Genomic DNA, 27,731 nt, shown 5'->3' on the forward strand with positions numbered 1-27,731 from the left:
TCCCTAAACGCCATGAAAAAAATCCCGTAGTTTGTCATTAATAATAACCTTCGACAACCACCCAAGATTGCATGACTTGTTTGTCAAATCGTCCCGCCGTGCGCCGCTTCTGTTGGCAATTTGATGTTTTTGCTCCGAAAAAAAGGAGCGGCAGCTTCCATCCTCGCCAGCGCCGCCAGAGACGATCGCCATGTTAGTGGGAATTGCCACCATTGAAGTCGATGTTCCCATTAAAGGTAATGTTCCCATTGAAGTCAATATTCCCGTTGAAACCAATGTTATCACTCCTGCCGTCTGAGGCCGTGATTGTGAGGTGGCCAGCATTCACGGGTCTCTGGCCACCATCCTACATGACTGTCGAGGCCAGAAGGCGCTGTTCCACATCGTCCATACCCATACCGTCCATTCGAGGGCCCTCTATTCCTTGAAGCCTTTGCTCAATCGCCTGGAATCGTGGTTCGTAGCCGCCAGCTCTCGCTTCCAGGTTCTCCATCCGCTTTTCGATGTTGTCGAGGCGCTGTTCGATGCGCATTAGGCCCTGGGCCATATCGTGGCTTAGACGGTCGAGCTTGTTTGTGAATGATCGGATAGATGTAGCGAGCGGCGCGTTCTCCTGGCCAGGCGTACCGGCTGGAACTCGCGGTTCATGGTTGTGACGGCCCTCTTGAATAGCAAAGCGCCATTGGTTCCCGAGCTGGACTTCGCAGACGGCTTTGGCGCGAAAGGGACAATCAATTTTGCGCGTGGAGGGGTTGCGCTTCTTAGCAGTGCTGTTGTACTTGACACCACCGCGATCGCAAACAAGGTCGTAGCGAGTGGGTTTTCCGTCGCGGTAGTTTGAAGCGCGCAACTTGACGATGCCGTAGCCCTGGTCCTTGGCTACGCGCTGTACGGATGCCATCAAGTCATCGAAAGTCCTGAATATCCCTTCTGGTGGGGGTAATAGCGCTGGAGGTGGTGTATTCGGCATGACGAGTGATTGAGCCAGGGTGGCGGTTGTAACGGGTAGTTTGGGGAATGTGGGGGAGGGCAAATAGTTTGCCCAAGAAAAAAGACGGCTTCGGTGCGGTATAAGAAGTCTAGGTGCAAAGGCGCAAGATGATATCGCGTACAGGCGAGGTGTGGTGTTGGTCGAGGTCGCGGTGGGAGTATGTATTGGACGGATGTACGTAGTATGCAAGAGGCTGGGCTGTGAGGACTTTTCCAATCCGCACTGTCGGACAAGTATGGAAACTAACAAGGTTTAGTGTTGATCCGGTCCGGACAAGGCGGCCCAGTGCCTATCAAGCCAAGCCTGCACAAGAGCGGGGCATGGGATGCAAGCTCGAGATAGGTACGTACCTGACTGAAGCTTTCTTTCCGTGCGTCAAGAGGGCAGTTGCAGGTGAGGTAACAAACAGGGTACAGAACTGTAGGTATGTGCTCGGCAGTAGGTAGCTGATGAAAGGTACCTGGCTGTAAGGGTTTTAGCTTGGGGGTGTGGAGGGGTTATTGACGCGGTCAACGGTTCTGAACAGCGAAGTCGAGAGCTTTGAGAAATGTCCAGATTTGGCAAAGTATTTGGAAGGAAGTGAATTGTGGAATGTGAATAAAAAGAGAAAGTGAAGAATTGATGGAATTCCGAGGCGATGTGGATGTCTTGCTGGATCCAAGTTCTGATATAAATCAAGTTCGGTTCCGAAGGGGTGTGAAGCTTCACGGCTAGCAGAACATAATACATCAATGCCAAGCACGTGATAGACTGAATGAAGCGTTTGGGTTGGTAGGTAGGGAGTGAGAGTGAGAGAGAGGTAGAAAGGCATTGGTCATTGCCCTGTGTCCGTCGTGGTAGGCAACGGGCGGACGCAGCAGAGCGGGCTTTGTAGAGTGAGGAGGACCACGAATCGTTTCATGGTTATTGATTGAGTGCTTATCCGTATCTTACTTACCTCGCGATGAATCTCCAGACGACTTAACTATGACAGCAGTGATGCGCTGCGCTGTGCTCGATAGAGCAAACGTCACCCATAGCTAACGTCACCCATAACTATCGACACGGTGCGGGCTCTTCCCCCAAACAAACAAGCTCGCTCCAGTTCCACTCCCCATTGTCCCCGTTCCTGGTTCCTGGGCGGCCCTTGCTTGATTGAGGATTTGAGGCTCACACTCGTCCTTTGAAACCGATACCCAAAGACCTGGACTCTCTGTGCGACAGTATCGATTTCGTTGCCCTTATCTTACTTTTTTTCCTGAACTCAATAGAGAGTTCAAACAGAGTTGCTCAAAACAACTGAATGCGGTAGAAGTAGTACCAACGGTCAAAGCTTTCTCCCATCCCCCTTAAAACCAGCCCCCCACGTTACGCAGAGCAAAAACGACAAGACACTCAACTTCTCTATGTGTATACATATACGTATTCACAACTTCTAGAACAATTCCCTGCGTCGCCATACCAGAGTCAACAAGCACTGGCCATCCAGACTGTTTCACCCATCTCGGAATAAAAATAGAGCCCTGTCCACTTTTGCCTGTCCGATCCTTTCCCAATCCTTCACAAAAGGCTCCCATTTGTTCATCGGACTTCGGGCAACCACGGTTCTCGTGTTGCCCTTCAACCCCCTCACGTCTTGTATACCCTACATTCGAACGGGCATACTACCCTATTCGCAATAATGACCCAGCAGCCTGCCGCCCAGAACCAGGCGCATGGTCAGGCGTCAAATGGCGCCGAGCAGGACGTCTGGGATGAGGAGCGGCTCCAGGAAGCCATGAAACAGCTCAAGCTTCTGCATATCAAGGTAACGTCGTTTTCTAACACGAAACACAATAAGATACAAACTTGCTGATCCGGCTCTCATCTCAGGTCAGGCGTCTAAATGACACCATCCCCAAGATGATCAAGCCGCTTGTGCAGAAACAGCCCTCACGTAGGTCGCCCAATTTGTCCTTGTCCAGAAACCCCCTGATCTAACTATGTTGTATGTATAGCCGATGCCATGTTTGCTGCTTTCATGAACTCAGTCACTGAAGCACAGGCCAACATCAAGGAAGTCACCGATTTGATGCGTGATGAGAAAAGTCGTGAAGTGTTTGCTCAAGCCAGAAAGAGAAAAGCTGAGGAGCCTGAAGGTATCGAGAGCTGGGAGTACTATGACCATCCAGATTGGTTCAGGATGGATCAAGAATGATGGGATTATTGGCACGGCGTTTGTGAGTTCTATTTGGGCGTGGTGCTATGGGCGTTCTTCTATAGTTGAGATACATTTTTTCTCTTGGGTTCATACATTTTCAGGAGAGAGGATCTAGGTAATAAAAGGCCTACCACCTAAATAAATCCGACTATCTTTGTTGCTGTTCTAATTCAGCTTCTATATTACAGCTTGATCTTATGAGACAGCTCCCACTCTTCCCACTAGTCTAGTATTTTAGGATCAGCCAATCCAGAGAGTTTTCCACGGCGTAAAGTGTAGCCTCAACCTGGGGAGTCTGGAGTGTGGCTGAGGCTGAACCCTGCAAGTTGATCAACAACCTATCGTCAGAGCGAAAAAACAAAACTTCAAGCAAAAGCGAAGTATGTCTAATTACAAGAAAATATTGTCTGTATAACCAACTAAGAGATTATAATTATTATTCAGCTAGTACTTAATATAACATCTACAATCAACTACGAGTTAGCACCTTCAATCACGCCAATATTGAAGTTCAAGCCAGACATACATACTAAGAGGGGATCCACCCGCTCTTTCCTTTCGCTCGTTCAGATCACGTGGCCCGGGGCCCTGAGGAAAGTGCCACCCACGAAAAATTTCCAAATTTACCCATCCAACGAGCCCATCTCTTCGCCCAGCCGTCACCACCAAATTTTCCACGTCGACAACCTCAACCACCGCAAAGATGGCCAACATGCGCGTTCAGTACCGCCGACGCAACGGGCAAGTACCCGCCTCTGCTCGCTCGAAATCGACTCGTCGAGCTGTATGTTTTAGCCCACGGCAGTAACTAACAATTTGTTGCAGCTACAACACCACCTCCAACCGAACCCGAGTCATCAAGACTCCCGGTGGTGATATCCGTCTGCTTCACATCAAGAAGCGAGGCACTGTCCCCAAGTGCGGTGACTGCGGCTCCAAGCTCTCTGGTGTAAGTGCCTCTCGAAAACCGATGGGATTTATGTGCGATGTGATGCGGGACAACAAGACGAACACACGAGACACGGGCATTGGGTGGTTTAGGGCGAACGATTGAGATACACCACCATGGACGAAAGGCTATACATGCCATGACCTTGCATGGCACCCGACGACTTGCCACACCAGCCCGCGATTCGTGTCGTCTTGCTCCATCACCGCTGGAAAAGTCCCGACTTGCTTTCGGAAACTTGGAACTAACTCAACTCTCCAATAGATCCCCGCTCTCCGACCCCGCGAGTACTCCCAGATCTCCAAGCCCAAGAAGACCGTCCAGCGCGCCTACGGTGGTTCTCGATGCGGTAACTGCGTTCGTGACCGTATTGTCCGAGCTTTCCTCATTGAGGAGCAGAAGATCGTCAAGAAGGTGTTGAAGGAGCAGGAGCAGAGCCAGAAGAAGAAATAAATGCAATCCTAATCGGATTTGGCTTTCTGCGTGGGAATGGCAAGGACCTCTGGGGATTCGGTTCATTGCTTTGGTGTTCATTAGGCAAAAAGGGACTGAATGCATGATACATCGGGCCGCGGCCAGAATGGATGGCCCTCTGCTGTCTTAGGACTGCTACTATCCTCTTGGTGACTTGAATGACAAAAGAACATCAAGCTGGCGTGGACCGCTGCCATTCGCACGAGTGATCTGTGGACTGGTCAATGTGTGTGTCTCAACGCACATTGGCGTGATGTGAAATAAAAGTTACCGGCGCCAGACGGTCAAAATATACAAGCCTGAAATTTTCTGATACATGCATCCAATTGTTGATCATAATCACTTTTTCAAATGTTAAGCATATTTGCTGTGTTGGAAGTACGTGCATATATCAATTAGGCTGGTACAATTTCAACATCATGACGTGCGGGACCTCGAAAAAATCCCCGTTCCCCACGTAAAGTTGAATGTCTATGACCTATCTCAACTCCAACATCCAAAGTACGTCGGGTCTCACATCAATCCTCCTTCATACACTATTTGCGTCCTCGATACTCTCATAGCAATCACGGAATCATGGCATCGCGAAGCCTCATCCCATCGTGTAGCGCGCATCGTGCCGTGCGCCAGGCCTTTACCCAGGCCCCTCGTTCATCGATTACAGCTTTCAGAACCACGGCCGCGCCAGCCCTGTCTCCTCTACAGGCCTCCCCTCGAAACCAGCGACTCTTTCACGCAATCCCGAGCCGAAGAAAGGACCAACAACCGCCAGCGCAACCTCCACCAACCAACTTTAGCGACCTTGACGTGCTTGGAAACACCCCAGCGCCCTCGACCTCGGTCGACGTGTGCATGTACGATGGGTTTGGACTGAACAGCGGCCTTACAATTACAGGTGGCAATGGTGTCCTGTTAATTGACGGAGAGGTTTTCCACTGGCGACCATGGGAGGCCAAGGGTTCTATGAACCTCATCAACAAGAAGGGCCAATTCGAGCTCCCACCTAGTGCATTTGCGCTCTTTGACCTACTATGGCCTCGACCTGGTGCGTGAGCCCCTACATTTCTGCTATCTGTCGAACAGACAGCGGTCTCCGCCGGGGAGCCTTGAGTTAACGCAATTGCAGATCTTCTAATTATTGGAGTTGGACCATCGAATGTGCCATTAGCTCCTGAAACGAGGCGAGCTATATCCGAACTTGGCATGCGAATCGAACTTCTAGATACAAGGAATGCGGCTGCCCAATTCAATCTGCTGGCTACAGAGCGAGGTGTAGCAAACGTAGCGGCCGCTCTAATACCCATTGGATGGAAGGATGGTGTTGGAGCGAAATAAGAGCATAGCGGTGTTACATTACAGTGGTGATATTGTACACGTTTATTGTAAGAATATGGGTGAAGCAAGTTGTTTCGCCGCGATAGATATTGGTGTTGACTGAGGACTGTTTGGAAATTAACTTATCTGAGTATACTTGAATAGATCTTTGACTCGAGTGATTTTTTTGGCGGCACCGAAATTTGAAATGTGCCAAAATAATTGCATCGCCAATAAAGAAAACCAATCGAAGAGGTTGAGTAATATCCGGCTGTAAATAACTCTGTACCAGAATTCGAGCCGTCGTCGTATGTGTCCTTCAGGGTAGCTACTCGCGTAAAGACTAATAAACACGAAATCATGCAAAATCAGATAGACAACAAATCCTTAAACGATGCTTCTGGAAACTATAGGGTTTGGTTTTTTTTTATCATTAATCACTGCCATTTTTCAAGTCTGAATTTCAGGGGTCATGAGAGAAGAGACATCTGATAATTTTTGGTTTGTTATGTTCGCTAATACTAAACTGTTTATAGAGATTGTCGGGAATCGTGACTGTCTATTGTGACAACGCTAACATTTATTCATTGATTAACCATACCGTGTGTTTGTTTGTTATCGCTTCCAGATCTTAGACATTGTATCGCACATAAAGTCTGTCGAGAAAATGAGAGTGACGAATTCCGTTAGGTCTCGCCTTGGCAAATGTTTCGATGGCTTCCTGGACATCAAAGCCGCACCGCTCAACGAGGTAACACACAATGAAGTACCCCGTGCGGTTGAAGCCATAATGGCAGTGGACTCCGATCACGCATTGCTCTGGATCGCTCCATTCTTCCATGAGAGCACGGTCAGCCTGGCTCTTGCGAATGTCATCGACCAACTTAATGAAGTTCTGAATCTCATGTGATAGCGGGGGAATCTTGGAGACCGTCGGAAATTTGTGGTAACGGATACCAGCTCGCTCGAGCCCGCGAGGGTCGTATACAGGCTGATCTTTGGAGATATCGATGACATCTTTTACAATAGAACTCCACTTTGAAACGAATTCCTCCGGACAGTGCACATCATCCGCTTCACGGAGCGTTTTGAGGGCACGGAAAATAGGCTTCCCAGGAGGTCCAATCGGATCAGACACAGGGTTGACAGACTTCCACTTGTTGAGATTCTTGACGTCCCATTTCCCTTCACGCGAAAGGTACTGCAATTGCCAGGCAAGAGATAGTCTTCCTGTGACATTTGTAGCAAGAAAATCGGATATCAAGCCAGCAACAGCCCGAACCGAGCAAGGTGTATATAATACAGCATGTGTTGCAGGTGCAGGCATCACAAAAGACTGGACAATCTTTTTAGGGTGACTTGGCTGAGGAGGCAGCTCGGTCATGGTCTCATTTGGAGTCGAGGGATCGGTAGAACTGCCACCTTCTGGCGGAGTTTCGGCGTGTGGAGACTTCACCTTCATAAAGTCTGCATCGGTGAGGTCGCTAATGGTTTGTGGGAGATGGTCTTGTGGTCGTGTTGAGGTATTGACAGAAGCAACAGTGTCAACAATGGCCTCATGCATCTCTTCCCCATCTTCTGACTCTGGAGATGTCTTGTCTGGATCCAGAATTTTGACAATCTTTTCGGCTTCCTTTGGTGAAACGACGTTGTCCCTCTCGCCAGCGATTAGGAAAACAGGAATATCCAACCCTGCCCAGGTGTCCAGAGTTGGGAGACCACCCGTGGGCTTGCCATCATTGTAGACCGGTAGCGCACCATTTGCCATTCGCCTCCAAACCGGGGTACGGCTCTGCTTGTTGAAACGATACTGCATTTTCCGAGTGGCTTCGTCGGCGCCCTGTCCAACAAAACGCTTTACACTTGCGCTCTCGGAACCACCCCGACCGTCCCAGGCACGCCACAAGTCAAACAACCAACCTGGAATCCACATAGCTCTCTTTGCCCACTTCGTCAACGACTCACCCGGAGGGTTCGCGACTGGACAAATGGCTATTAGTCCTACCACATGATGCGACAGGTCAGTTGTGTGAGGAAGCCCAGTGTTGGCCAATCTCGCAGACAGGGCAGTGCCCATGCTATGACCGATGAGAACCACACGCTGGCCTGCGTCTTTGTCCCGGTAATCATTGATTATGATCTCCAAGAGTTCTACCAAAGCTTCTGTCGTGTAAGCTGCCCAATCCGTGACCGAGAACTCAGAACGGCCGCATCCAGGGTAGTCGATTGCTAAACAGGGGGCCTCGTCGACCAGACTGCATAACAAAGGATGGAACTGAGCAACAGAGCCGCCAAGTCCATGCAGGAAGACCAGAAGAGGCAACGGAGGCTTCGGTAGTTGATCAGCCTTTGCATGTTGTCTGTAAAAAATTCGAATGCCAGAATACTTGAACCCACGGCTCTCGTAAGTCTTGAATTCCGAATGATCCCTGAGGAGGGGAGGGTCCGTGAGATGAGGGTCGGTGGAGTCGACAGCATCCTGGACGACGTCCACTACCTCTGTAGGAGCAGCCATGACGTGGGCAGTCCGAATTGGAAGACTTAAGTGAGGGTATCGATGGCGACGTTGATTAGTCTCTGTATTGCGAAAGACTCCGTAGTGATAATGTGTGTGGAAGTGTGTTAGAACTGAGCAGTGATTTGGTAAACCGCCCTGTCTAGCTGTATCAGAGATTGCAGTTGTTGAGTCACCACCAATACGGTGCTACAAGTGTAACATAAATTTGTGTCGTTGCTATGTATCGCCGTAGACAATCTTGATCCAATGGGATAAGTCACTAATGTTGCAGCGTTAGAATATATGATACAGGCTGGAACGTATGTGAAAACTCACCTGGTTGTGAAAGCTTGGATGAATTTTCAGGCCCAGCCAAGTTTTTGAATCTCGACCCTTGAAGCCCCACGGAAACCGCGTCAAGTTGAGGCGCGCTGAAGACGAACACGGCCAGTTGAAGTTTGTATTCGAACAATGTCAAAAGTCGATACTGAATTCGATGAATTTATTAGTGGGTATTGAATAGCTTTGCTAAATTGATGTTTGATCGACGATGATGAATTGTGAGATTGCGTTTGAATGCCTTGGTGTAGTTGCAGGAGCCAATTGGATTGTCTCCTTCTCCATTGGGGGAAGCAACGAGATCACTATTGGAAGGAACTACACTCGAACGAATTTGTGGGTCCGACAATCAAATAGAGAGATATTAGCAGTCTCGAATATAGGTTCAGATGGTTGTCACAGAGAGCGTTGTATGGAAGTAGGAATGCTTTGATGATTCGGGCATAGATGACTGTGATCTGGAGTGTTGATAGTGTTGATAGTAATGATTAATTCTTAGCCCTCATCGTTGTGGTGTCAAAACAAAAGAGCATGTTCAAGTTTGCTACCCATCGCTCTGCGTAACAAGAAACTTGACTTTATTAGCCTAAAGGATATAATAATTTTATCACTTAATACGATCTTCGTCCTGTCTTTAGGCTGTATATATTCTGTATCCTAAGCTAGACCTCAATCATTCGTTACTCCCATCTGTTTATCTCAAATCATAATCTTTATCCTCCACCTCTTTCATAAACCGTGTCTTCATATCGCGATACCCACTAACCCTGGATAGCGTGGTGCTTGTTTCCAAGAGGCCATACCTCATCGAGGGCTTCCATACCTGCATCCTGAACCTTGATCTTGCTCATCTTGTCCTGCAATTCCTCGGTGATGGCGTCGACGTCAACCTCGAGGTACTCGCGCAGATACTTGCCCACGTCGGTGTTCTCCACGTTACCGCGGATGTTCTCTGTTCGGGGTCCGCCAGAGCTGTAGATGTTGACATCAACTGCGGTATGGCCGTGAGTGCTCCACCCAATGTGTGCACGCAAAGAAATGAGGGCTGAGAACAGGACAAGGGCGCTCTCAGGGTGCTCTGCAATTGTGGTGATCTCCTTGTCTGAGGCGTTGGAGATACCGAGACCACGGATAATGAGTTCCTCGTTAATGTACTCCTTGAGCTTTTGCTTGTTCTTCTTGGCCTCAGAGTTAGAGGCGATATGGGCGTTGAGCTTCGCGTGGAGCCACTCAGCTGAGGCAGTCGCGTTGGCAAGGACCTTGGGGTACCAGTTGTAAACAGGGAGGTGGCCAGGTTCCTGAAGCGCGGTAGCAAGACCACCTGTTTCGTGATCGCTGGTTGCAACGAGGACAGTCTCGGTCTTGCTCTCCTTGATGAAGTCGAGGACAGCTCGGAAGGTCTTGTCGTACTCAAGAACCTCGTGGACCTGAGCGGCGGGATCATTGATGTGACCAGCATGGTCAATTCGGCTGCCCTCAATCATGATGAAGAAGCCCTTGTCGCTCTTCTCAGTAGCCTTCTCAAGAGCACGAAGAGCAGTCTTAGCCATTTCGCTCAGCGAAGGGTAGACATCGTTGTGGTTTCGGCGGTCAATCTCGAAGGGGATGTCGCTTGACGCAAACAGTCCGAGGAAAGGCAGCTTCACATTGTTGCCACCCTTGAGAGTATCAAAACCAGCCCGGTCATCAGCGTAGGTCCAGTTGTGCTTTTCCTTTGCAATCTTGACCACGTCGGTATCGTCAGCTCGGCAGCTGCCCTCCGCGCTGCTAGGCAGGTAGTTGCAGCGACCACCACCAAGCATCAGGTCGACGGTCCGTCCGAGTACACCCTCTCCGATCTGCTGAAGAGCAATCTCATCTTCCATTTCACGGAGCACAACGTGCGAGTTGAAGCAGGCTGGAGTCGCATCCTAAGGAGAATCAGTTAGCTTCGCCGTGGCTTATCTAGGCTTCTTGAGATTGCGCATACCTCAATCTTCGTAGTCACAACGAGACCAGTGTGGTATCCAGCGCGCTTTGCAGCTTCCAAGACCGTTCCGCAAGGATCGTGGTTTGGCAGAGTAGAAATGGCACCGTTGTAGGTCTTCTTGCCGCAGGAGAAGGCAGTGGCACCGGCAGCGCTGTCGGTGACAAGGGAGCTGTTGGAGCGAGTCCTGCTCGTGCCCCAGAAATGCTTGTCGAGGGTGAGGGTATCGCCAAAATGGAGATCTTCAACGTGCTGTCGGTAGCTGCGAGTCAAGGACAATGTAGCGGGACCCATGCCATCTGACACCATGAAGACGAGATTTCGCTTCGTTGCAGGCGTGTTGTGGTCATGCTTTGTCTGCTGCTCATGTTGGGTCCAGATAGCGACGACGATAACAGCGGCAGTAGCGATCAAAGCCCAGGCAAACAAGCCGAGCTCACGGAGACGCGAGTTTCGATGGGCCTTGCTTTCGGCCTGGGTATCGGAGCGGTCGTGACCGGACCCGGACAAGAGAGGATCGCTTTCGTTGGCCTGAGGAGATGACATTGTTAGTTAGGAATACATCGATGGATGACAAGTGTTGAGTTGAAGCAGAAGCGGAAGAAAAAGAAGAGAGAGACAAACCATTGTAACTATCTGGCCGCGTAAGAAAGGAGTGTTGTGCAAGGTTGAAAAACACAAAATGGTTGGAAGACGACTATGACATTGTTGCACATTTATGCGACACTGCCTGTTAGAGCTGCACGCGGGGAGCTGGAGCTGTGACTTCCATGGAACGCTAGGTAGTGGGCACGGCTGGCTACTAAGGTACAATGCAGGGAGGCTAGGGTTCCATTATCAGTGGAGCTTGTGACATCAGTAGTTCTGGAGGGTGGAGCGGTAAAGGTGCGATTGTACTGAGACATGATCGATAACCAATAACGATAACTCGCCTTGACCACGGGAGCTTCTTGAGATCATGGGATTCCTTCCAGGGGGTGACAGAAAGTCTAAAGCATAAGCTTTGGGTGCCTAAAATGAACGGCTTAAGACCGGGTCCAAGATAATACAAAATGACCAAATTATTTCATCTCCTGGGCAAGTAGTATCAAGTTTTGCAACACTGAGGCTCTTCTAGATAGATCCCATGAGCCGCATTCAATTCTTCACGTGGGCATACATAAGCGCCAACTTTAACGGTGAACCTTCTATAACCTTTGATGACATGACTCGCGTTCTCAAAACAAAGCCCCGGGGCGCGCCACTATTTCTTCTTGTTTACAATAAGAAGAGGTAGTGGAAGCAGGCGACATCCGTACGGCACGTTTCAACAGGCTGCGACGGCTCCCGGTGACCCTTCCGATACGATAACTCAACGATAATTCGAATTAAGGAGCCCAAGACAATATTTCTTTTCAACTGACCTTGTCTCGGACAGAATCGCATTGATCGGAGCCTAGACAATAATCTTTCAGCCACCCCCTTTCCTCCAGATAACCCAAGAACAAAACATTGCTCTTGTTCCTGGACGGTCAAGTGGTCGATTTGCATCATGGCAGAACTGCATTCCCAACCGCTCACATAGAAGCTCAAGTGTATGAGCAGAATGGGACCAATGGTTGCTGGAATAAGAGTGACAGCTCGGTGTTACAGAGGGGTTTGTGGTTCTTCCGTCATGCTTGGAGCAACCCATCTGCATGTTGCTTTTCGGAACGAGTGATGACGGCTGTCAAACCAGTTCGCTAGGGGAGAATTGCTACACACAAACGTGAAAGCTAACCAGCAATGGACTATCAAACGGAACAGATGGCCAAGCCCTACAATCAGCGAAGTCGCTGATGTAGGTAGCGCGTTCGAACCATTGACAACAAACGACTCTTCCCACTTTCAAACAACAGATTATACTGACCATGATATGTCTTGACCATACTCAGTCAACATACCTCCAAGTCTTCCCATCGGCGCAATCGTTATGCTTGTCGTTCTCTGGATTCGCTCATGCTACTCAACGAGCGACACACATAAAAAACCTCAAGACACAGAAAAAGATCTGAAATGCCCACATGTGTGGCTACGTTCTATTCCTAAACCTTTGCGGATGTTTTGGGGAGCTTCTGTTCGACACGGCTTGCCCCCTGATATACCAAGAGATTAACCGTATCAACAATGCAGAAGCATGGACAGCAGACACCATCAACGAGCTACCCTTCGAAGTCCCGGATTACTGCGTTCCTGGTTGGCACAACACGTGGATCATCTCGAGCCATGAGGTTTGCTCCCCTCAATGGTGGTCCAACTGCCCTTCTGTCACAGTACCAGGCTATCCACAATTATGCCACGCGGGCAATGGGGGAATCTAAAGTCGAGATTGTACGATTACGACGGCAAATTAGAGGCGGACAGCGCGAGCTGAGATAAAGGGATGCTATGGTTGCAACCGGATTGCTGATGAAGACAGCAGCTGCGAATGGGAATATCTATGTAATTCATAATATGTACACATACAGTCTGCCATGAGTGCAAACCACAATGTTTTACTTGAGCTTATGGATCGACTGTTGCCTGTGACTGGGGGATATGGAAGTCACAAATTCAGGGCCGCATCTGAAGTTAAGGTCGGAGTTCTCGATCGTATAACCTTTAGGAGGAGCGTTGTACATCTCGGCCGTTCGCACCGGTACGAATTCTTCCCCCCTTTGGGACTAGTAGTTTCTTCCTTTCTCATTTACTCATGGGCAATCAAGTCAGACCGAAGATGCACCTTGGTGACCCCGAGTACCTTGAGTAACGGAGATTGGGGTAGTATAAGGGAACCCTTTTCTAGCTGAACTGTTATGCTTCGGAGTTATCAAGGTAAGAATGGAGATGAGGTCTCTGTCGCCATGATATTATATTTCCTCATAACGATATGAAGTGAAAAGAATGAGCGCGCTTTAGCTGTTAACCTTGTTACACAGACCGAGACGCCAAGATTAGTAGATATTTATTCGTATGACCTTGATATGCGGTCCTACAGTACTGCGCCAAAAGTTCCAACATGCCCATATAATCTTGTTGAGTCGAATTGTAATAATGCATACCTATTTGTATAAAAATAGCATGACTTCCCGAGACAGCTAGATAGAACCTGGCAGTTTGCTATTGTAAGGAGGCTTTACGAGATATTTACAGTCTTCCATCCTGATGATTGGCCATTATTAATGTTCAAACTAATTATCCAATGGCAATAATTTATATATACTGTCACTTATACCGAGCATATGGCGTTTTATTTTCGTCTTGGCTGTCCAGGCTGCATAGCCCTCTGTGCCGAGGCGGGATAAATGTGGATAACGAAGCTTGGTATGAAAGCTTAGCCAAATGGGATGAGACTGCTAATTGACGATTGGCGTGGGTTTTTTTCGCGTGCCGTGTCCGAGAACGATGCCATAATGGCTCAAAATTCATGCCGTCCTGCCGTCGTAAACATTTTTTTCACTGCCTAAGAACGGATAATCGGCTTCAATTCAAGATGAGCTCAATCGTAATGTGCCAATGAAGCTTGGTGGGTTACTCTGCTGCCAGCGACAGAGACAGAGAATAGAGAGCAGCCCCCTATTCCTAATCCTAATCTTTCTCCATCCCGAAACCACTTTCGGTGTTGGTGCTGACGGGCTTCTCCTCCCCCTGCATCGTGACAACCTGGTTGAATTTATTTTTGTTCCAAGTTCCTGTCTCATATCTACCACCAAAGTACCATATCTTTCACCTCAGCTGAAACTGATGGCTGAACCTTCATCTTCAACTTCAGCCTCAGCACTGTTTTTTCTTGCTCCATTCTTTCCTGGCTGAAAGATAGAGTTCTATTTCTTAACCCCCTTCCCCTCTCTATTGCGCATCCAGCTACCAATCTCCCACAATGTCGATTTCGCGAGACTTCGCTCTCCCAGCGGAGCAAGACTCTTCGATGCAGGACGACATAGAGCTGCACAGTCGCCAAAGCCAATCCTCCAATACAAACGTTTCCGACGAAAAGGCCGAGCAGCATGTCCGCTACAACCTCACTCTCAACACCCAGAACCTATCTCCGCCACCGGCCGAGCCTGTGCGACCAGTGCGATCCGATACCGAAGTCCATCGCGAGATGAACTTCTCGCCCTCGATATTGCGACGCCGACTGACTCGCGTTCCGACGTTTAAGACGGTTGAGGACTACGATGAGTTTGAGACCACATTTGGTGATCGCCCGGGTTGGCAACCTGGCTCCGAACCTGGCTACGACCCTATGCTCCCTGATGGAGGGCATGCGTCCATGCCTGCGCTCCATGCCGCCTGTGAAATTTCCGTTATCGACTTCGCGCAAGACAATATGGTTAAGCGTCACTTTGACAATGCGAGTTTCATAGCCTTTCTGGACGAACCCAAGGAGGAATGGGCAAAATGTCGATGGATCAACGTCAATGGGCTAAGTTGGGATGTGATCCAGGCCATCGGTAGCAAAAAGGGCCTGCATAAATTAGCCCTGGAGGATTTGATGCAGATTCGAAACCGAACCAAGGCTGACTGGTATCCAAACCATGCCTTTATTGTCATGACATTGCAAAAGCTCGTTCACTTGGTGGATGATGAGGACGACACGACTGATACTAGCAGTACCTACTCGTCAAAGACCGTGGGTAGGCTAAGAGGATCAGTCAGGCAGCTCTGGAAAAGTCGCAAGACAGCAGATCCTGAAAAGAATTTCGAAAACAGCTTACGGGCGCGGGAAGCAGCATCAGATCTACAAGAGACAGGGATGATACGAACGCTACAGCGATACCATGCTTCTGGAAATGAAGCGCGGACAGAATTCATGGAGAGCCACTCCTCCCTTGCGCCTTATCAGATGGCCGTTTCAGCAGAGCAGGTCTCTATCTTTTTGACATCAGACAACACCGTTATTTCTTTCTTCGAGGTGTCGGCCGGTGACATCGAGCGGCCTATCGTGACGCGCCTCAGCACTCCGGGTACAATTCTACGCGAGTCCAACGACGCATCTCTCTTGTGCCAAGGTATAATTGATGCTATCATTGATCTCGCTATTCCTTTGACAGCTATCTATACGGATATCATTGCCGACATCGAATTGGACGTTCTTACCGCCCCGAGCATCAGTCAGAGTAAAAAGCTCTACGTTTGCATCAGTGAGATCAACAAGATGCTCAGTTTCTTGAATCCAATCGACAATCTGGTCAATGTCCTTCGCGATCACAAAACTTCCATGACCCATGAGGTTGCCATGCAGGAGCTTGAGAATCCTTCATCCGGCGTTATAGTGACTCCCATGACGCACACCTACCTTGGTGATGTTCTTGATCACTGCATTATGATCACTGAGGCTCTCCAACAGCTCAAACAGTCATCCGATAACCTGATAAACCTCATTTTCAACACGATTTCAGCCCATCAAAACGAGTCGATGAAACAGCTCACGACGGTCACAATTATTTTCTTGCCGTTGACATTCATTACTGGTTTCTTTGGACAAAACTTTGCTGAGGAGGGATTTCCCGAGATCCACCATGGTATCTGGTATTTGTAAGTGTGCCTCGATCCCCTGTTATTGATTCAAAAATCTAACAGTTCTTAGCTGGGCTTGCGCTGTTCCCACTGTCGTGGCCACGATATTGATTCTCATGAGAGAAATGATCTACAACTGGCTTATCAGACTTGTGCAGAGAAGGCACATTCTTACGCTGAGGAAAAAGAAGAAGAGGTCGAAGCAGCAAAAGATCAAGCTCAAGGTGTGATTGACTACTTGTTGCATAGGTCTGGATGGTTAAAATATTTGGTTTTAATGATACCCAAGCATTGGAAAACAGAGCGGGAGTAGTGTTATCGGTGAGAAGCATCGGATTGAAGCGCAGCGTTTATGAGCAGTTTCTACTGATTTCCATAGACATAATGATAGTTTCTTGTGAGAACTCGAGGCTATCCCGAAGGACAGCAATAAGAAATGCATTAATTTGCCCTCGTGCAACAAGACAAAATTGCAACTCTAAAGAAGCACGCCTGCAGAGCTTCTGCTTCTTGAGTGATGGCTGATTGCTTTGAACATTCCAATGCGAGACCATGCCAGCATGAGACTGCGTGTTGCACTTCTGCAAACAGTCCCAAACAGATGAACGACCCACGCTGCCATCCTTGTTACGATGGTACGCCTATTGCTCGCATTTAAATATCCAAAGCATAAATATTATCACAAACGAACTATTAGGATGCCGTACGATGATTTACGGAAAAGTCGAGCGCTTACATAAGGTTCGTTGAATGGTTTACAAGCTTGGGCCCCTGTAGCCTACAGGCAGCAACCACTACTGCCCCATTTGAAGCTCATGCCCAGAACATGTTCACGGCTTTCACCTTACCACAGCCAAGGTCTGACTGGACTTAAAATGAAACACATCCAGACTTGAGAGCGGCACATACAACTTCTCAACTCATACGCTCCTCGCACTGTTTTTCTTTGTTAAGGTCACGGACACGCCAAGCCGACTTCGACTCTAGTGCATAGCTGCTATTGCGCAGCTGGCTGGCTGTTTTACAACAAGAAGTAAACAAGTCACCATGTCGCAAAACGACGACGCACAGCATGAAGATGATATCCAATATGCCTCCATGGGAGTAACTCGTGAAGAGCTGGAAGAAAAGTTCGTCATTGTCAACTGATCACTCAAACACAAATCTAACCTCATCATCAAGGTATCCAAATCGCCCAAAGAATCACTCAAAGACACTCGTTTTCTCTGAGCTGTTCCGAGAAGTCTTCAACCCGCTCAATGAAAACAAGAAGCAGAATGCCGCGGGCTCGGGGCCTAAAAATTCGTTTCGTGGAGTGAACAAGCTCTCCCCCCACGAACAGCGTCGGCACATCATTGACCGTTTCATCACCCGATGGCGCAAAGAAGTTGGTTTCGATTTCTATCCTGCGTTGCGCTTGATTCTCCCAGATAAGGATCGCGACCGTGGAGTTTATGGCCTCAAAGAGAACGCAATTGGAAAACTACTCGTCAAGCTCATGAAGATCGACAAAAATTCTGAAGATGGCTACAACCTTTTGCACTGGAAGTTGCCTGGCCAGACTATGGCATCTCGACTGGCCGGTGACTTTGCTGGACGTTGCTTCGAGGTCATCTCAAAGAGACCAATGCGGACCCAGGTCGGCAACATGACGATTGCCGAAGTGAACGAGCAGCTGGATAAGCTTGCAGCTTCCAGCGGAGAAATGGAAAATCTACGTGTGTTCGAAATTTTCTACCATCGCATGAATTCCGAAGAGCTTATGTGGCTTATTCGAATAGTCCTCAAGCAGATGAAAGTCGGTGCCACGGAGAAGACTTTCTTAGATCTTTGGCATCCCGATGGTGACGCCTTGTTCAGCGTATCGTCGAGCTTGAAGCGTGTGTGCTGGGAACTCTGGAATCCGGAAATTCGTCTTGAACAGGGTGAGACAGGCGTCGCTCTAATGCAATGTTTCCAGCCTCAGCTGGCTCAATTTCAGATGCCTGCGTCTTTTCAAAAAATGATTCAACTCCTTCGACCGACCGAAGAAGACCCCGAGTTTTGGATCGAAGAGAAGCTGGACGGTGAGCGTATGCAAGTGCATATGGTCCAGGATAAGAGTCACCCGGGTGGCAGGAAGTTTTGTTTCTGGTCACGAAAGGCTAAAGATTACACATATCTTTACGGTGACGGTCTCCAAGACGAAACATCGAGTCTTACTAGACATCTCAAGGATGCCTTCACATCCGGCGTGAAAAACTTGATCTTGGACGGCGAGATGATCACTTGGGACATGGGTGTCGACAAGATAGTGCCTTTTGGCACCCTCAAAACAGCAGCAATTTCCGAGCAGCAAAACAAGTCAGGCACAGATTCAGTCGGCCACCGTCCTCTATTTCGAGTGTTTGACATACTCTACCTCAACAACAAGCCTCTGACACAGTACACCCTACGGGACCGACATCGAGCTCTGGAAAAGGCAATAAAACCAGTTCATCGCCGACTCGAAATCCACGAATACACCAGCGCAACGAGTGCTGATGCTATCGAACCTCTTCTTCGCGAAGTGGTTGCTAACGCTTCCGAAGGCCTTGTTTTGAAGAACCCACGGTCCATGTACCGCCTCAACAGCCGAAACGACGACTGGCTCAAAGTGAAGCCTGAATACATGTCCGAGTTTGGAGAGTCCCTTGACTGTGTCATTATTGCTGGCTACTATGGCACAGGAAAAAGGGGCGGCGCTCTATCAAGTTTCCTGTGTGGGCTGCGTGTCACGCAAAACCATATACAAGCTGGTGCGAATCCTGAAAAGTGCTTCAGTTTCTTCAAAGTTGGCGGCGGTTTTCGCGCAGAGGACTATGCAGAAATCCGGCATAGAACGGAAGGCAAATGGATCGAATGGGATCAACGGAACCCACCGTCAGAGTATATTGAGCTGGGAGGAGGTGAGGCTAGGCAATTTGAGCGCCCGGATGTTTGGATTCGGCCCAAAGATTCCGTTGTGGTCTCGGTCAAAGCCGCCAGTGTTGGGCCTTCCGATTCGTTTGCTCTGGGTTTCACTTTGCGATTCCCACGGTTCAGGCGTCTGCGATTGGACCGGAGCTGGAATACTGCTCTGTCACTCGAGGAATTCCAAGAGTTGAAACAGCGTGTCGACGAAGAATCAAAGGAGAAGGCTATGACGGTTGAAGACAGGAAGCGGCACAACCCCAAACGAGTCAAGAGGGAACTCACCATTGCTGGAGAGGATACGAACGTGGCCGAGTTTATAGGAGAAACGACAAAACTGTTCGAAGGCCTGGAATTTTGTGTTCTTTCTGAAGCGCTCAGGCCCTACAAAAAGACCAAAACTCAGCTTGAGACCATCATCAAGGAGAATGGCGGCGTCATCTCGCAACGAGCAGCACCTGGTACGAACATGGTCCTTATCGCCGACAAGAAGGTCGTCAAGGTGGCAAGTCTTGTGAAAGGAGGGGACGTGAACATCATCCGCCCCAAATGGATTAGAGATTGCCTCGAGCAGGAATTGGGCGCGTTTCTTTTGCCATTTGAGGATACACATCTATTCCACGCAACTGATGCGTTGAAAAGGGCGGCGAACGAAAACACAGATCAGTTCGGCGACAGCTACATACGCGATCTATCTATCGAAGAGCTTAGGCAAGTCATGAATGACATGCCAAAGATCGAGGACGGCATAGCCTTTGACAAGAATGAATTCCTGCAACAGCTTGAGGAACGTGGAAAAGACCTGGGGCCCTTGAAGAGCCTCACCTTTCGGCGTTGCGTGGTGCTATTCCATGCTGTGGAAGCTGGCGATAAAAGGATGTCAAGGCTAGAGAATCTTGTCAGGTTTGGCGGAGGAAGTGTCACAGATGACGCAAACGACTTATCCGTGACTCATGTGGTGATACAAGGCGACGACCCGATGCAGGTTGGCGAGGCAGCTGATATGATACGTAAGGAGCTGAGCTTAAGGCCTATACAACCGCGAGTGGTGACAGGGGCTTGGATCGACGAGTGCTGGAAAGAGAGCACGCTACTTGACGAAGAGCAATTCGCGGTCCCTTAAATAGTAATGGGTATATAACAAATGTATTCTACCTAACCTTTATGTTTATGCAATGGGAATCAAAGCCATCGAAATAGAAGTCGCTGACGCATACTCATTTACCAATGGTCAAGAATAGCCTGTCACCAACATCTCCCAGACCGGGCTTCAACATACCATTGCTGGTTAGCTCATTGTCCACTCCTGCGATCCAGACTTCACATCCCTCGGGCCACTCAGCTGCAACTCGCTGAACACCCTCCTTAGCTCCAATGACAGAGAGGACAAGAATTCGTTCTGCGCCCCATTCGCGAAGCGTTTGGATGGCGGCGGCACAGGTTCCTCCGGTTGCAATAACAGGGTCAACCAAGATAGCGAGGCTGCTAGCCTTTTCACTGGAAGATTGCTGAGGAAGATTGTTGTAGTACTCGACTGGGTCGAGAGTTGAAGGCTCACGATACATGCCCAAGTGGTGAACTGGGACTGCTACAGGGAGCATGGTTTGCACAGCTGAAAAGGGTCAGTTTGAAGCTCTTCTGGTCCTTGGGATAAACATACCATCAACCATGCCAAGACCTGAACGCAGGATTGGTACTAGACACATGGTGCTTGGCGAAACTGTTGTAGACTTGAATTGGAAGCCCAAAGGTGTCTCATCCTTGTAACTGTTAACATAGCTCGGTGCGTATAGACTCATGATATTTCATACCTGAGACCCTTCTGTAGCTTGCAGAGATGAAGCAAAAGCTTCACAAGAGACAATCAAAGAAACCTCATGAATCAAAGACTTGACTTCTCTAGGGCTGATGGACTTTGAGCGAAGTTGGCTCAGCTTGGCCACGAGACAGGGGTGCTGAGAGACATGGACGTTGGACGGCAGAGAAGACATTGTATGTATCTGAATTCGTTCACAGTGACAAGTGTAAGAAGTCTACGAGGAAACGATTAAGCACCAGAATAGATAGATGCTGGGACGAAGCCAAGGAGAGGAAGAAGGAGGAGAAGGACAGAGTGCAACGGGAGAGAATGGAGGAAGGAGGGGGGTTTTGTATTAGAGAGAGACACGTCAAGCAACACAGCACGGTGCAATACAACACCTCTTTATCAGCATATCTTGTACTACCGTACATGGACTATAGTACAGTTGCCTGGGCTTACCTTGAAGTGATGGATCCAATCGACGGTCTAAGCGGGAGAGATCACAAGGACGGCGGGGTAGAGCTTAGGTCTAGCTACAGAGCAAAGACAGCGGGCGGATGCCCGGAGGAGGGCGGGGTGCGATAAGATAAGCGGTGAGCTCCGTTTCGTTTCCATTGTTAGGTATCGTTTACAGGGCTGTTATCGAAACGCGGTGAGACTCAACAAATGTATTTGGTCTGTAGAGTCCCTCGAGTTGATAATGACCCTTGTTTAGGCATCAATTGAATACAATTGGACCAAACAAGAACCATCATCTTGTCCTCTCTATCTGTACTACTGTACGAATAACTGTGGCTTGTTATCTCCTTCTTCTAGATCCTTGCTTCTCCTCCACAATTAACCTCGATAGAAACGCCTCCACTTGATTAAATACAGAGACTCGCCAGTTCATCTCTAGTGCCAGACCCTTCGGGAGGTTACTTCCCTCACAATATGCCGTCATATCCGCTAGATCTAGCCACAAGCCATAACTTTGACAGCCAGCCATAGTTAATATCAACGAACATTCAACCTCCTCCGCAACACCATGACACTCTCTCTCCACCACTCCTGCTACCGCGGCACGTCGAGGCTCTTAACTTGAAGTGATCACCTGAATAAAAGCGCGACATGTCAAGCAACTTTTCCGATCAGAAGCGGCCTTCAAGTGCTGGAGTTTACAATGCGCCAGAAGAGCACAGTGATATTGGCGAGAACACGGAAAAACCTGTTCGCAAAGAAGGTCTTGACAACGCTATTGCGTACGACTCGGTTCGATCGCCATCCCAGGTAAAGCGATGCGACTCTGACGCCTACGACGTGCCCCAAGACTATAGCGACTTGAACGAGACCACATCAGTTCCAGCGCCCGATGTGCTGTCACCGAGACCGACATGTGGTCGATCGACGAGGCAAAGCAGCGTAGCTCGTCGTGGGAATACGATCGAAGAACCAGAGCCGCCAACACGAGGGACAGAAGAGAAGAAGCCATCAAAGCTTCTCACCCAGCTGTACACACACTCGTATCTCGTGCTTTTCGCGATTTTCGGAACATTAGCGCGCCTAGGTTTGACGGCCTTGACGCGTTATAGCGGGACTCCTGTTATCTTCAACACAATATGGGCGAACTTTACTGGAAGTCTGGTTATGGGGTTTCTTGCCGAAGACCGGAAGCTTTTCCGTAACGAGTGGGGGGCACCAACATACGACGAAGCCATTAAGCGTGCTGCAGAGAAGCGCAGCGAAGGGGTGGACGGTTCTGGTTCGAGTCGGCGTATGGAGGTAGATCTGGACGCAGCGAAGCGGGCACACTTGGCCACCAAAAAGACGATCCCGATGTACATCGGACTTGCGACGGGCTTTTGCGGAAGCTTCACGACCTTCTCAAGTTTCATCAAAGACGTTTTCCTGGCCCTGTCCAACGAGCTGGCGACTCCTGGATGGCCAGACTCGCCTACGAGCCGCAATGGGGGGTACTCTTTTATGGCCATGTTGGCAGTTATCATTACAACAGTTGCGTTATCGCTGTCCGGATTGTTTGTAGGTACGCACTTGGCTGTCGGTCTTGAGCGCGTAACGCCTTCGATACCCTTTTCGCTGAGTCGGCGCGTGCTTGATCCGTTGGCTGTGCTCCTTGGTTGGGGCTGCTGGCTCGGCGCTGTACTGCTCGCCATCTTCCCACCTCACGAAGCCTGGCGAGGGCAAGCCATTTTTGCACTGGTGTTCGCCCCCTTGGGCTGTCTCTTGCGCTTTTACTTATCCCTTCACCTCAATGGAAAGATGGCGACATTCCCCGTGGGGACATTCTCTGCTAATGTGCTGGGAACAATGTTGTTGGGAATGGCGTGGGATCTTGCACACGTGCCTCTCGGTGGAGTTGTCGGTTGCCAGGTGCTGCAGGGCATTGAAGATGGGTTCTGCGGGTGTTTGACCACCATTTCTACTTGGGTGACTGAACTCGCCGGTCTACGAAGACGAAGTTCGTGGGTCTATGGGACGACAAGTGTCGTTGTCTCTCTGGCGATAATGATTGCTATCATGGGAGGACTGCGATGGAGTGATGGGTATAGCAAACTCTCATGCAAAACCTAATAAAGTCAGGAGTCACTTGAAGAAGTTACTTCCCTTGGTTGTATATAGTCCAGAGGCAACTGCCTCGCAAACCCTTCAAGCGTGTCATATTTTTCTGCTACCTTTGACAAAAGCTCTTTCTCTCGCTCTCTCGTGAACATAGGCTACCAAACACGCCATCAATCATTTACCTCACCAACAGATCAAGGACAACCAACAGCAAAACACTGATCTACAAAATCACGTCTGCCAAAACAAGCACCAAGGGTACCATCGAAGACATCAAGAATATGAGTTCCTTACATCTGTGTACTAACAAAGCTGCTGCTGGCCAAGGGACAGCTATTGAAGACGTCCCAGAAATTCAACTCAGCAGAAGGCAGAGGCGTAGATTGCGGAGCAGGCTACGTCGTCTTTGCCATATCTCTTCTATGGAGGCCGACGGTGAATTTAACGCTGTTGACCTCTTCAGACAAATGATTGCCCCTGCACCACAAAGCACACTGGACTGGGTTGAAGACTGGAATGTGCTGAAAACTCCTTTAATTCTACGTCAAGGCAACGCAGACACTCAGAGTATATGTGTCTGCGAAGAAGAACCTCCGGTAAGGTCGAAGAAAAAGAGGCGCACCCTTTCGGAGTCGTAACACAGCGGCGTTCGAATACCCGTACGCCAAGGGTGAACATGCCTTTGAACGGTAGTTACTTGGTGGATATTCTTAGTTTGCTCACCTCAGCCGCATCCTTGTCTTCGATCCTTTACTTTGCAACGTTGTCTCAGGCTGAACCAACGAGAACAGCTTAAACCCCTGCTAAGGAGATTCAGCCCTATTTGGTCTAACGCAGCTGCAGCTCAGCCCAGCGCCACTCGTTTGACTACCGCACGAACAACCAATTGTCGCCTCGAGATCTGAGTTAGACTCCCTAGGACTAGGAGAATGTCAGCAAAGCACGGCCAAACCCGCCCATCCCCAATGCATGTTTGCGGCTATGCTATGTTGATGTCCTACGTTATGGCTGGCAGCTAAGAATCCTGAGGCTGGGTCATCCTTGATATTGGCATGGCTGCCTCAACTTCTTCCCCTCTTTCTGAGCGGTGAATTTCTTCTCTTCATGCCTTTAGTCTCGCTTTTTTTTGTTTTTTACTTTCATGTCTTAGCCATCGATCCCCTCCTTCTTGTAGGGAAAGAATTGCAAGATCACGGTTGTTACGATGTATTCAAACCAGACTGGCGTGGGCGCTCGTTATGAGCCTCAAGCGACAGACGATGTCTTGTGGGAGACCAATTCGGAGAAACTCCCCACGAACCGAAAGAAGACCTTTTATCGACCGACTGCTTTGAGATGGTACTTTATAGTCGGACAGATCGTGTTTCTCCTGGGCGTCATGGGTCTTATTATCTGGGCGTTGATAGAAATGCCCAACTCTGACGGAACTGCAAAGATCATCCACAAGCGGTATCGCAACGACAATCCCAACTTCCCAAGAGATGTCTCGAACGACTTGCCCATGACGCCAGCAATCAATGAAAAACTGCTGGCGACGACAGTCATCGTGAGCGATATCTCTACTGTAGTCACAGTCCCTGGCACCACTGGCAAATACACCGAAATGATCACAACAACAGAGTACACTACACGCTGGGGCTATACAACAACCGTCAAAGACGGGTCAACGTTTACCAGTGTAGATGTGTCTGTCATACCAACAAAGGTCATCACAGAAGTCGTCACCACCAAGCCAGCAGAAGTAACAAAGTCGGTTATTACAAGCGTTAGCGTTGGATACTCTTACATATACCCTTCGGGATCCGACTCTGCCGCTCCTGGCACCTTGACATATTCAGAAGCAATCACCATTACTCAGGCGTATTCATTGCCCGGAGTGGTAGCTACATATACCTCAACACTGGAAGCGGACCGAACAGAAACGATTTGGACCACAATTGTCGAAGATGGAGAAACAAAGGTCATATCCCACATAATCACTGAAGAGGCACCTACTGTATACCAGAGCGTGGGAGAAACGACTGCCTCGGCAAGCACTTATGTCTCATACGGTCGAATTACGATCACGTCTGTATATACCGATACGAATCAAAAGCCCATGCCGAGACCTAAGCCAACAGAGAAGGCTAAGCCCACCGTTATCGATGTTGTTACTGTAGACCCTGACCGCACTATCAAGCAAGTTGAAAAACTGGATCCTACAACCTACGTGACCAAAGTCGAGGATATTGAGACGGTGAACATGGTTATTTCCGATGGGATTGAGACATTCGTGAGCGAGTTTGGACCCGTCGAGACTACAATTGATGTCGTTGAAACTGGTGTAGATGGCCTACTTACAACTAACAAAGTCGTATCTACAAAGGCTGCTTCCTCGGCGGTGATCACCAGAATTGCTGCGCCTACCACTATTGTGTCGACAAGGTCTACCGAGAAGCTCAAGACCATAACCTCGGACCGTACAGATTCCTCGACTTGGATCTCGATTGTCAAGGGCACTACAAGGACATTCGAGAAAACTACGACGATCGCCCCCACCGCCACCGACGACGCATCTGAATCCGATGAAACCGGCGGAGTAGTCAAGACAGTTGTCACAGTGTTCGAACTTGATGCTGCAAAGTACTTCCTCGGCAAATTCCTTCCTCCTATGCTAGCAGTCATGCTATCAATTCCCGCCCGAGTCATCGATTACAATGCTCAGCTGTTTCAACCGTTCTATGCCATGAACCAAGACTATGGCGCCAGAGGACCGGAGTCGATGAACCTCCATTTTGGTGGTTTGGGCAGTATATTAGAGCCTTTCAACATCCTGCTTGAGGGCCATCCTGTGCCCTTCACCACGATGCTCATTGCCTGGTTCTCTGCATTGTTGGCACCAATCGCAGTCGAAGCTATCGGTTTCAAGATGCATGGCCAGTGCAAGATCAACGCCTTTGAAGGTTGTGCTCCAGCACTGGGTGTATCTCCGCTATCTTCGCGCATCCTTTTGGCTCTCATAGGATTGATCATCTTGCTACTGTGCGCACTGTTGTTTTCCTTGCGAGATTTCCATACTGGTCTGTACGCAAACCCATGGAGTGTTGCAGGTATTGCGTCTCTGGCTGCCAATAAAGACATCAGACCCCGCCAGGATTCTGAGCGTAAGATCGAAAAGGAAATGGCCGAGAAACGATATGGGTTTGGTTTCTTTGAGAATCACGCCGGAAACACCGAGTATGGTGTCGTGCTCTACGATGATGCTGGGGAGAATCTGCAACATGATCAGCTGTCGTCAGAGCCGGGTTCTGTTGACACGGAGGTTGTGAGTACCGGTCGAAGAAATCCATTTGCTCTTCTAGGTCTCGCCTGGCGATTAGCATTCTTGACATTTCTTCTTGGTTTGATGGTGTTCCTGCTCTACTACCATCTGACACTTGACAAATCATCGTCGTTCAAGAATTTCATGAATAGTCAGACTTTTGGTGTTCGATTCTTGTTTGCTACTTTTGGTGTCGTCATATCATTCAGTTGGACAGCGTTCTTTATCAGTGAGTTTGCTAACCCTGTCATGTTGAACTATCGCTAACATTACCTAGCCATTACCATGGTAGTTCCGTACCAAGTCATGTCACATGGTCCCCAGACCGCTTCGAACTCGGTGTTGCTCACACGTCCAACAAATCCCTTTTCGGGTTTTTGGTCTGCCGTCAAACACCGCCAAATCTTCCCAGGACTTGTGGCAGTAATGGCTATCTTTTCGGAGTTCATGCCTATCCTTCTGGCCAATATTCCATATTCGCTGTCGCAGGTGCGAATTTCTCATGACATTTGTGCACGTATATCGGTCGGGATCTTGGCTCTGATGGCTATCACAATCATCATCAGCTTCCTCATCCGCTGGCCAGATATGCCGGTCGACCCACGCTCTATCGCAGGAGCGATGTACTACGTCAGTGAGAGTAATATGGTGGACCACTTCAGTGGCATGGCAGCAATGGATGGCGACGAGCGAAAGCAGCGCATCAAAGAGTTGGGCGGGACGTATTTGTATGGTGAGTTGACGATGAGATCAGGCGAGAGGAGGCCTGCCGTGGAGTGGGATGACCATACGCTGGGCGTTGGTCCTGTGATGCAGCAGAGGAAGGACAATGTTTATGTGAGGCATGAGAGTATTGATACGGGGTACTACGGACATCAGCCATGATATATGAAGGCGATATGGATTCGGGGGG

At 49.1% G+C, this 27,731-nt stretch overlaps 11 protein-coding genes across 11 annotated transcripts; 7 read left to right on the forward strand and 4 right to left on the reverse strand.

Annotated features, from left to right (window-relative positions):
- Window positions 1-346: 346 nt before the first annotated feature.
- On the reverse strand, window positions 347-970 carry FPSE_00166 (uncharacterized protein; the record flags this gene model as incomplete). The annotated part of the gene is made up of 1 exon (XM_009253286.1): window positions 347-970. One exon carries the CDS (start codon window positions 968-970, stop codon window positions 347-349), a length of 624 nt encoding a protein of 207 aa, XP_009251561.1.
- Window positions 971-2,651: 1,681 nt separating this feature from the next.
- On the forward strand, window positions 2,652-3,167 carry FPSE_00167 (uncharacterized protein; the record flags this gene model as incomplete). Its single annotated transcript, XM_009253287.1, has 3 exons — window positions 2,652-2,777; window positions 2,843-2,906; window positions 2,968-3,167. 3 exons carry the CDS (start codon window positions 2,652-2,654, stop codon window positions 3,165-3,167), a joined length of 390 nt encoding a protein of 129 aa, XP_009251562.1.
- Window positions 3,168-3,873: 706 nt separating this feature from the next.
- FPSE_00168 (uncharacterized protein) lies at window positions 3,874-4,572 on the forward strand (the record flags this gene model as incomplete). The annotated part of the gene is made up of 3 exons (XM_009253288.1): window positions 3,874-3,893; window positions 3,996-4,119; window positions 4,384-4,572. The coding sequence occupies 3 exons, from the start codon at window positions 3,874-3,876 to the stop codon at window positions 4,570-4,572; spliced, it is 333 nt and encodes a 110-aa protein (XP_009251563.1).
- Window positions 4,573-5,169: 597 nt separating this feature from the next.
- FPSE_00169 (uncharacterized protein) lies at window positions 5,170-5,928 on the forward strand (the record flags this gene model as incomplete). Its single annotated transcript, XM_009253289.1, has 2 exons — window positions 5,170-5,638; window positions 5,720-5,928. The coding sequence occupies 2 exons, from the start codon at window positions 5,170-5,172 to the stop codon at window positions 5,926-5,928; spliced, it is 678 nt and encodes a 225-aa protein (XP_009251564.1).
- Window positions 5,929-6,538: 610 nt separating this feature from the next.
- FPSE_00170 (uncharacterized protein) lies at window positions 6,539-8,422 on the reverse strand (the record flags this gene model as incomplete). Its single annotated transcript, XM_009253290.1, has 1 exon — window positions 6,539-8,422. One exon carries the CDS (start codon window positions 8,420-8,422, stop codon window positions 6,539-6,541), a length of 1,884 nt encoding a protein of 627 aa, XP_009251565.1.
- Window positions 8,423-9,504: 1,082 nt separating this feature from the next.
- FPSE_00171 (uncharacterized protein) lies at window positions 9,505-11,255 on the reverse strand (the record flags this gene model as incomplete). Its single annotated transcript, XM_009253291.1, has 2 exons — window positions 9,505-10,653; window positions 10,713-11,255. The coding sequence occupies 2 exons, from the start codon at window positions 11,253-11,255 to the stop codon at window positions 9,505-9,507; spliced, it is 1,692 nt and encodes a 563-aa protein (XP_009251566.1).
- A 3,331-nt stretch (window positions 11,256-14,586) lies between these two features.
- Window positions 14,587-16,456, forward strand: FPSE_00172 (uncharacterized protein; the record flags this gene model as incomplete). Its single annotated transcript, XM_009253292.1, has 2 exons — window positions 14,587-16,244; window positions 16,297-16,456. The coding sequence occupies 2 exons, from the start codon at window positions 14,587-14,589 to the stop codon at window positions 16,454-16,456; spliced, it is 1,818 nt and encodes a 605-aa protein (XP_009251567.1).
- An 817-nt stretch (window positions 16,457-17,273) lies between these two features.
- Window positions 17,274-20,280, forward strand: FPSE_00173 (uncharacterized protein; the record flags this gene model as incomplete). Its single annotated transcript, XM_009253293.1, has 2 exons — window positions 17,274-17,356; window positions 17,409-20,280. 2 exons carry the CDS (start codon window positions 17,274-17,276, stop codon window positions 20,278-20,280), a joined length of 2,955 nt encoding a protein of 984 aa, XP_009251568.1.
- Window positions 20,281-20,374: 94 nt separating this feature from the next.
- Window positions 20,375-21,148, reverse strand: FPSE_00174 (uncharacterized protein; the record flags this gene model as incomplete). The annotated part of the gene is made up of 3 exons (XM_009253294.1): window positions 20,375-20,769; window positions 20,818-20,917; window positions 20,969-21,148. 3 exons carry the CDS (start codon window positions 21,146-21,148, stop codon window positions 20,375-20,377), a joined length of 675 nt encoding a protein of 224 aa, XP_009251569.1.
- Window positions 21,149-22,068: 920 nt separating this feature from the next.
- Window positions 22,069-23,529, forward strand: FPSE_00175 (uncharacterized protein; the record flags this gene model as incomplete). The annotated part of the gene is made up of 1 exon (XM_009253295.1): window positions 22,069-23,529. One exon carries the CDS (start codon window positions 22,069-22,071, stop codon window positions 23,527-23,529), a length of 1,461 nt encoding a protein of 486 aa, XP_009251570.1.
- Window positions 23,530-24,721: 1,192 nt separating this feature from the next.
- Window positions 24,722-27,703, forward strand: FPSE_00176 (uncharacterized protein; the record flags this gene model as incomplete). Its single annotated transcript, XM_009253296.1, has 2 exons — window positions 24,722-27,047; window positions 27,096-27,703. The coding sequence occupies 2 exons, from the start codon at window positions 24,722-24,724 to the stop codon at window positions 27,701-27,703; spliced, it is 2,934 nt and encodes a 977-aa protein (XP_009251571.1).
- Between the last annotated feature and the right edge of the window lie 28 nt (window positions 27,704-27,731).

The sequence above is a fragment of the Fusarium pseudograminearum genome, chromosome 2 (genome assembly GCF_000303195.2).
Source record: "Fusarium pseudograminearum CS3096 chromosome 2, whole genome shotgun sequence".
Lineage (NCBI taxonomy): Eukaryota > Fungi > Ascomycota > Sordariomycetes > Hypocreales > Nectriaceae > Fusarium > Fusarium pseudograminearum.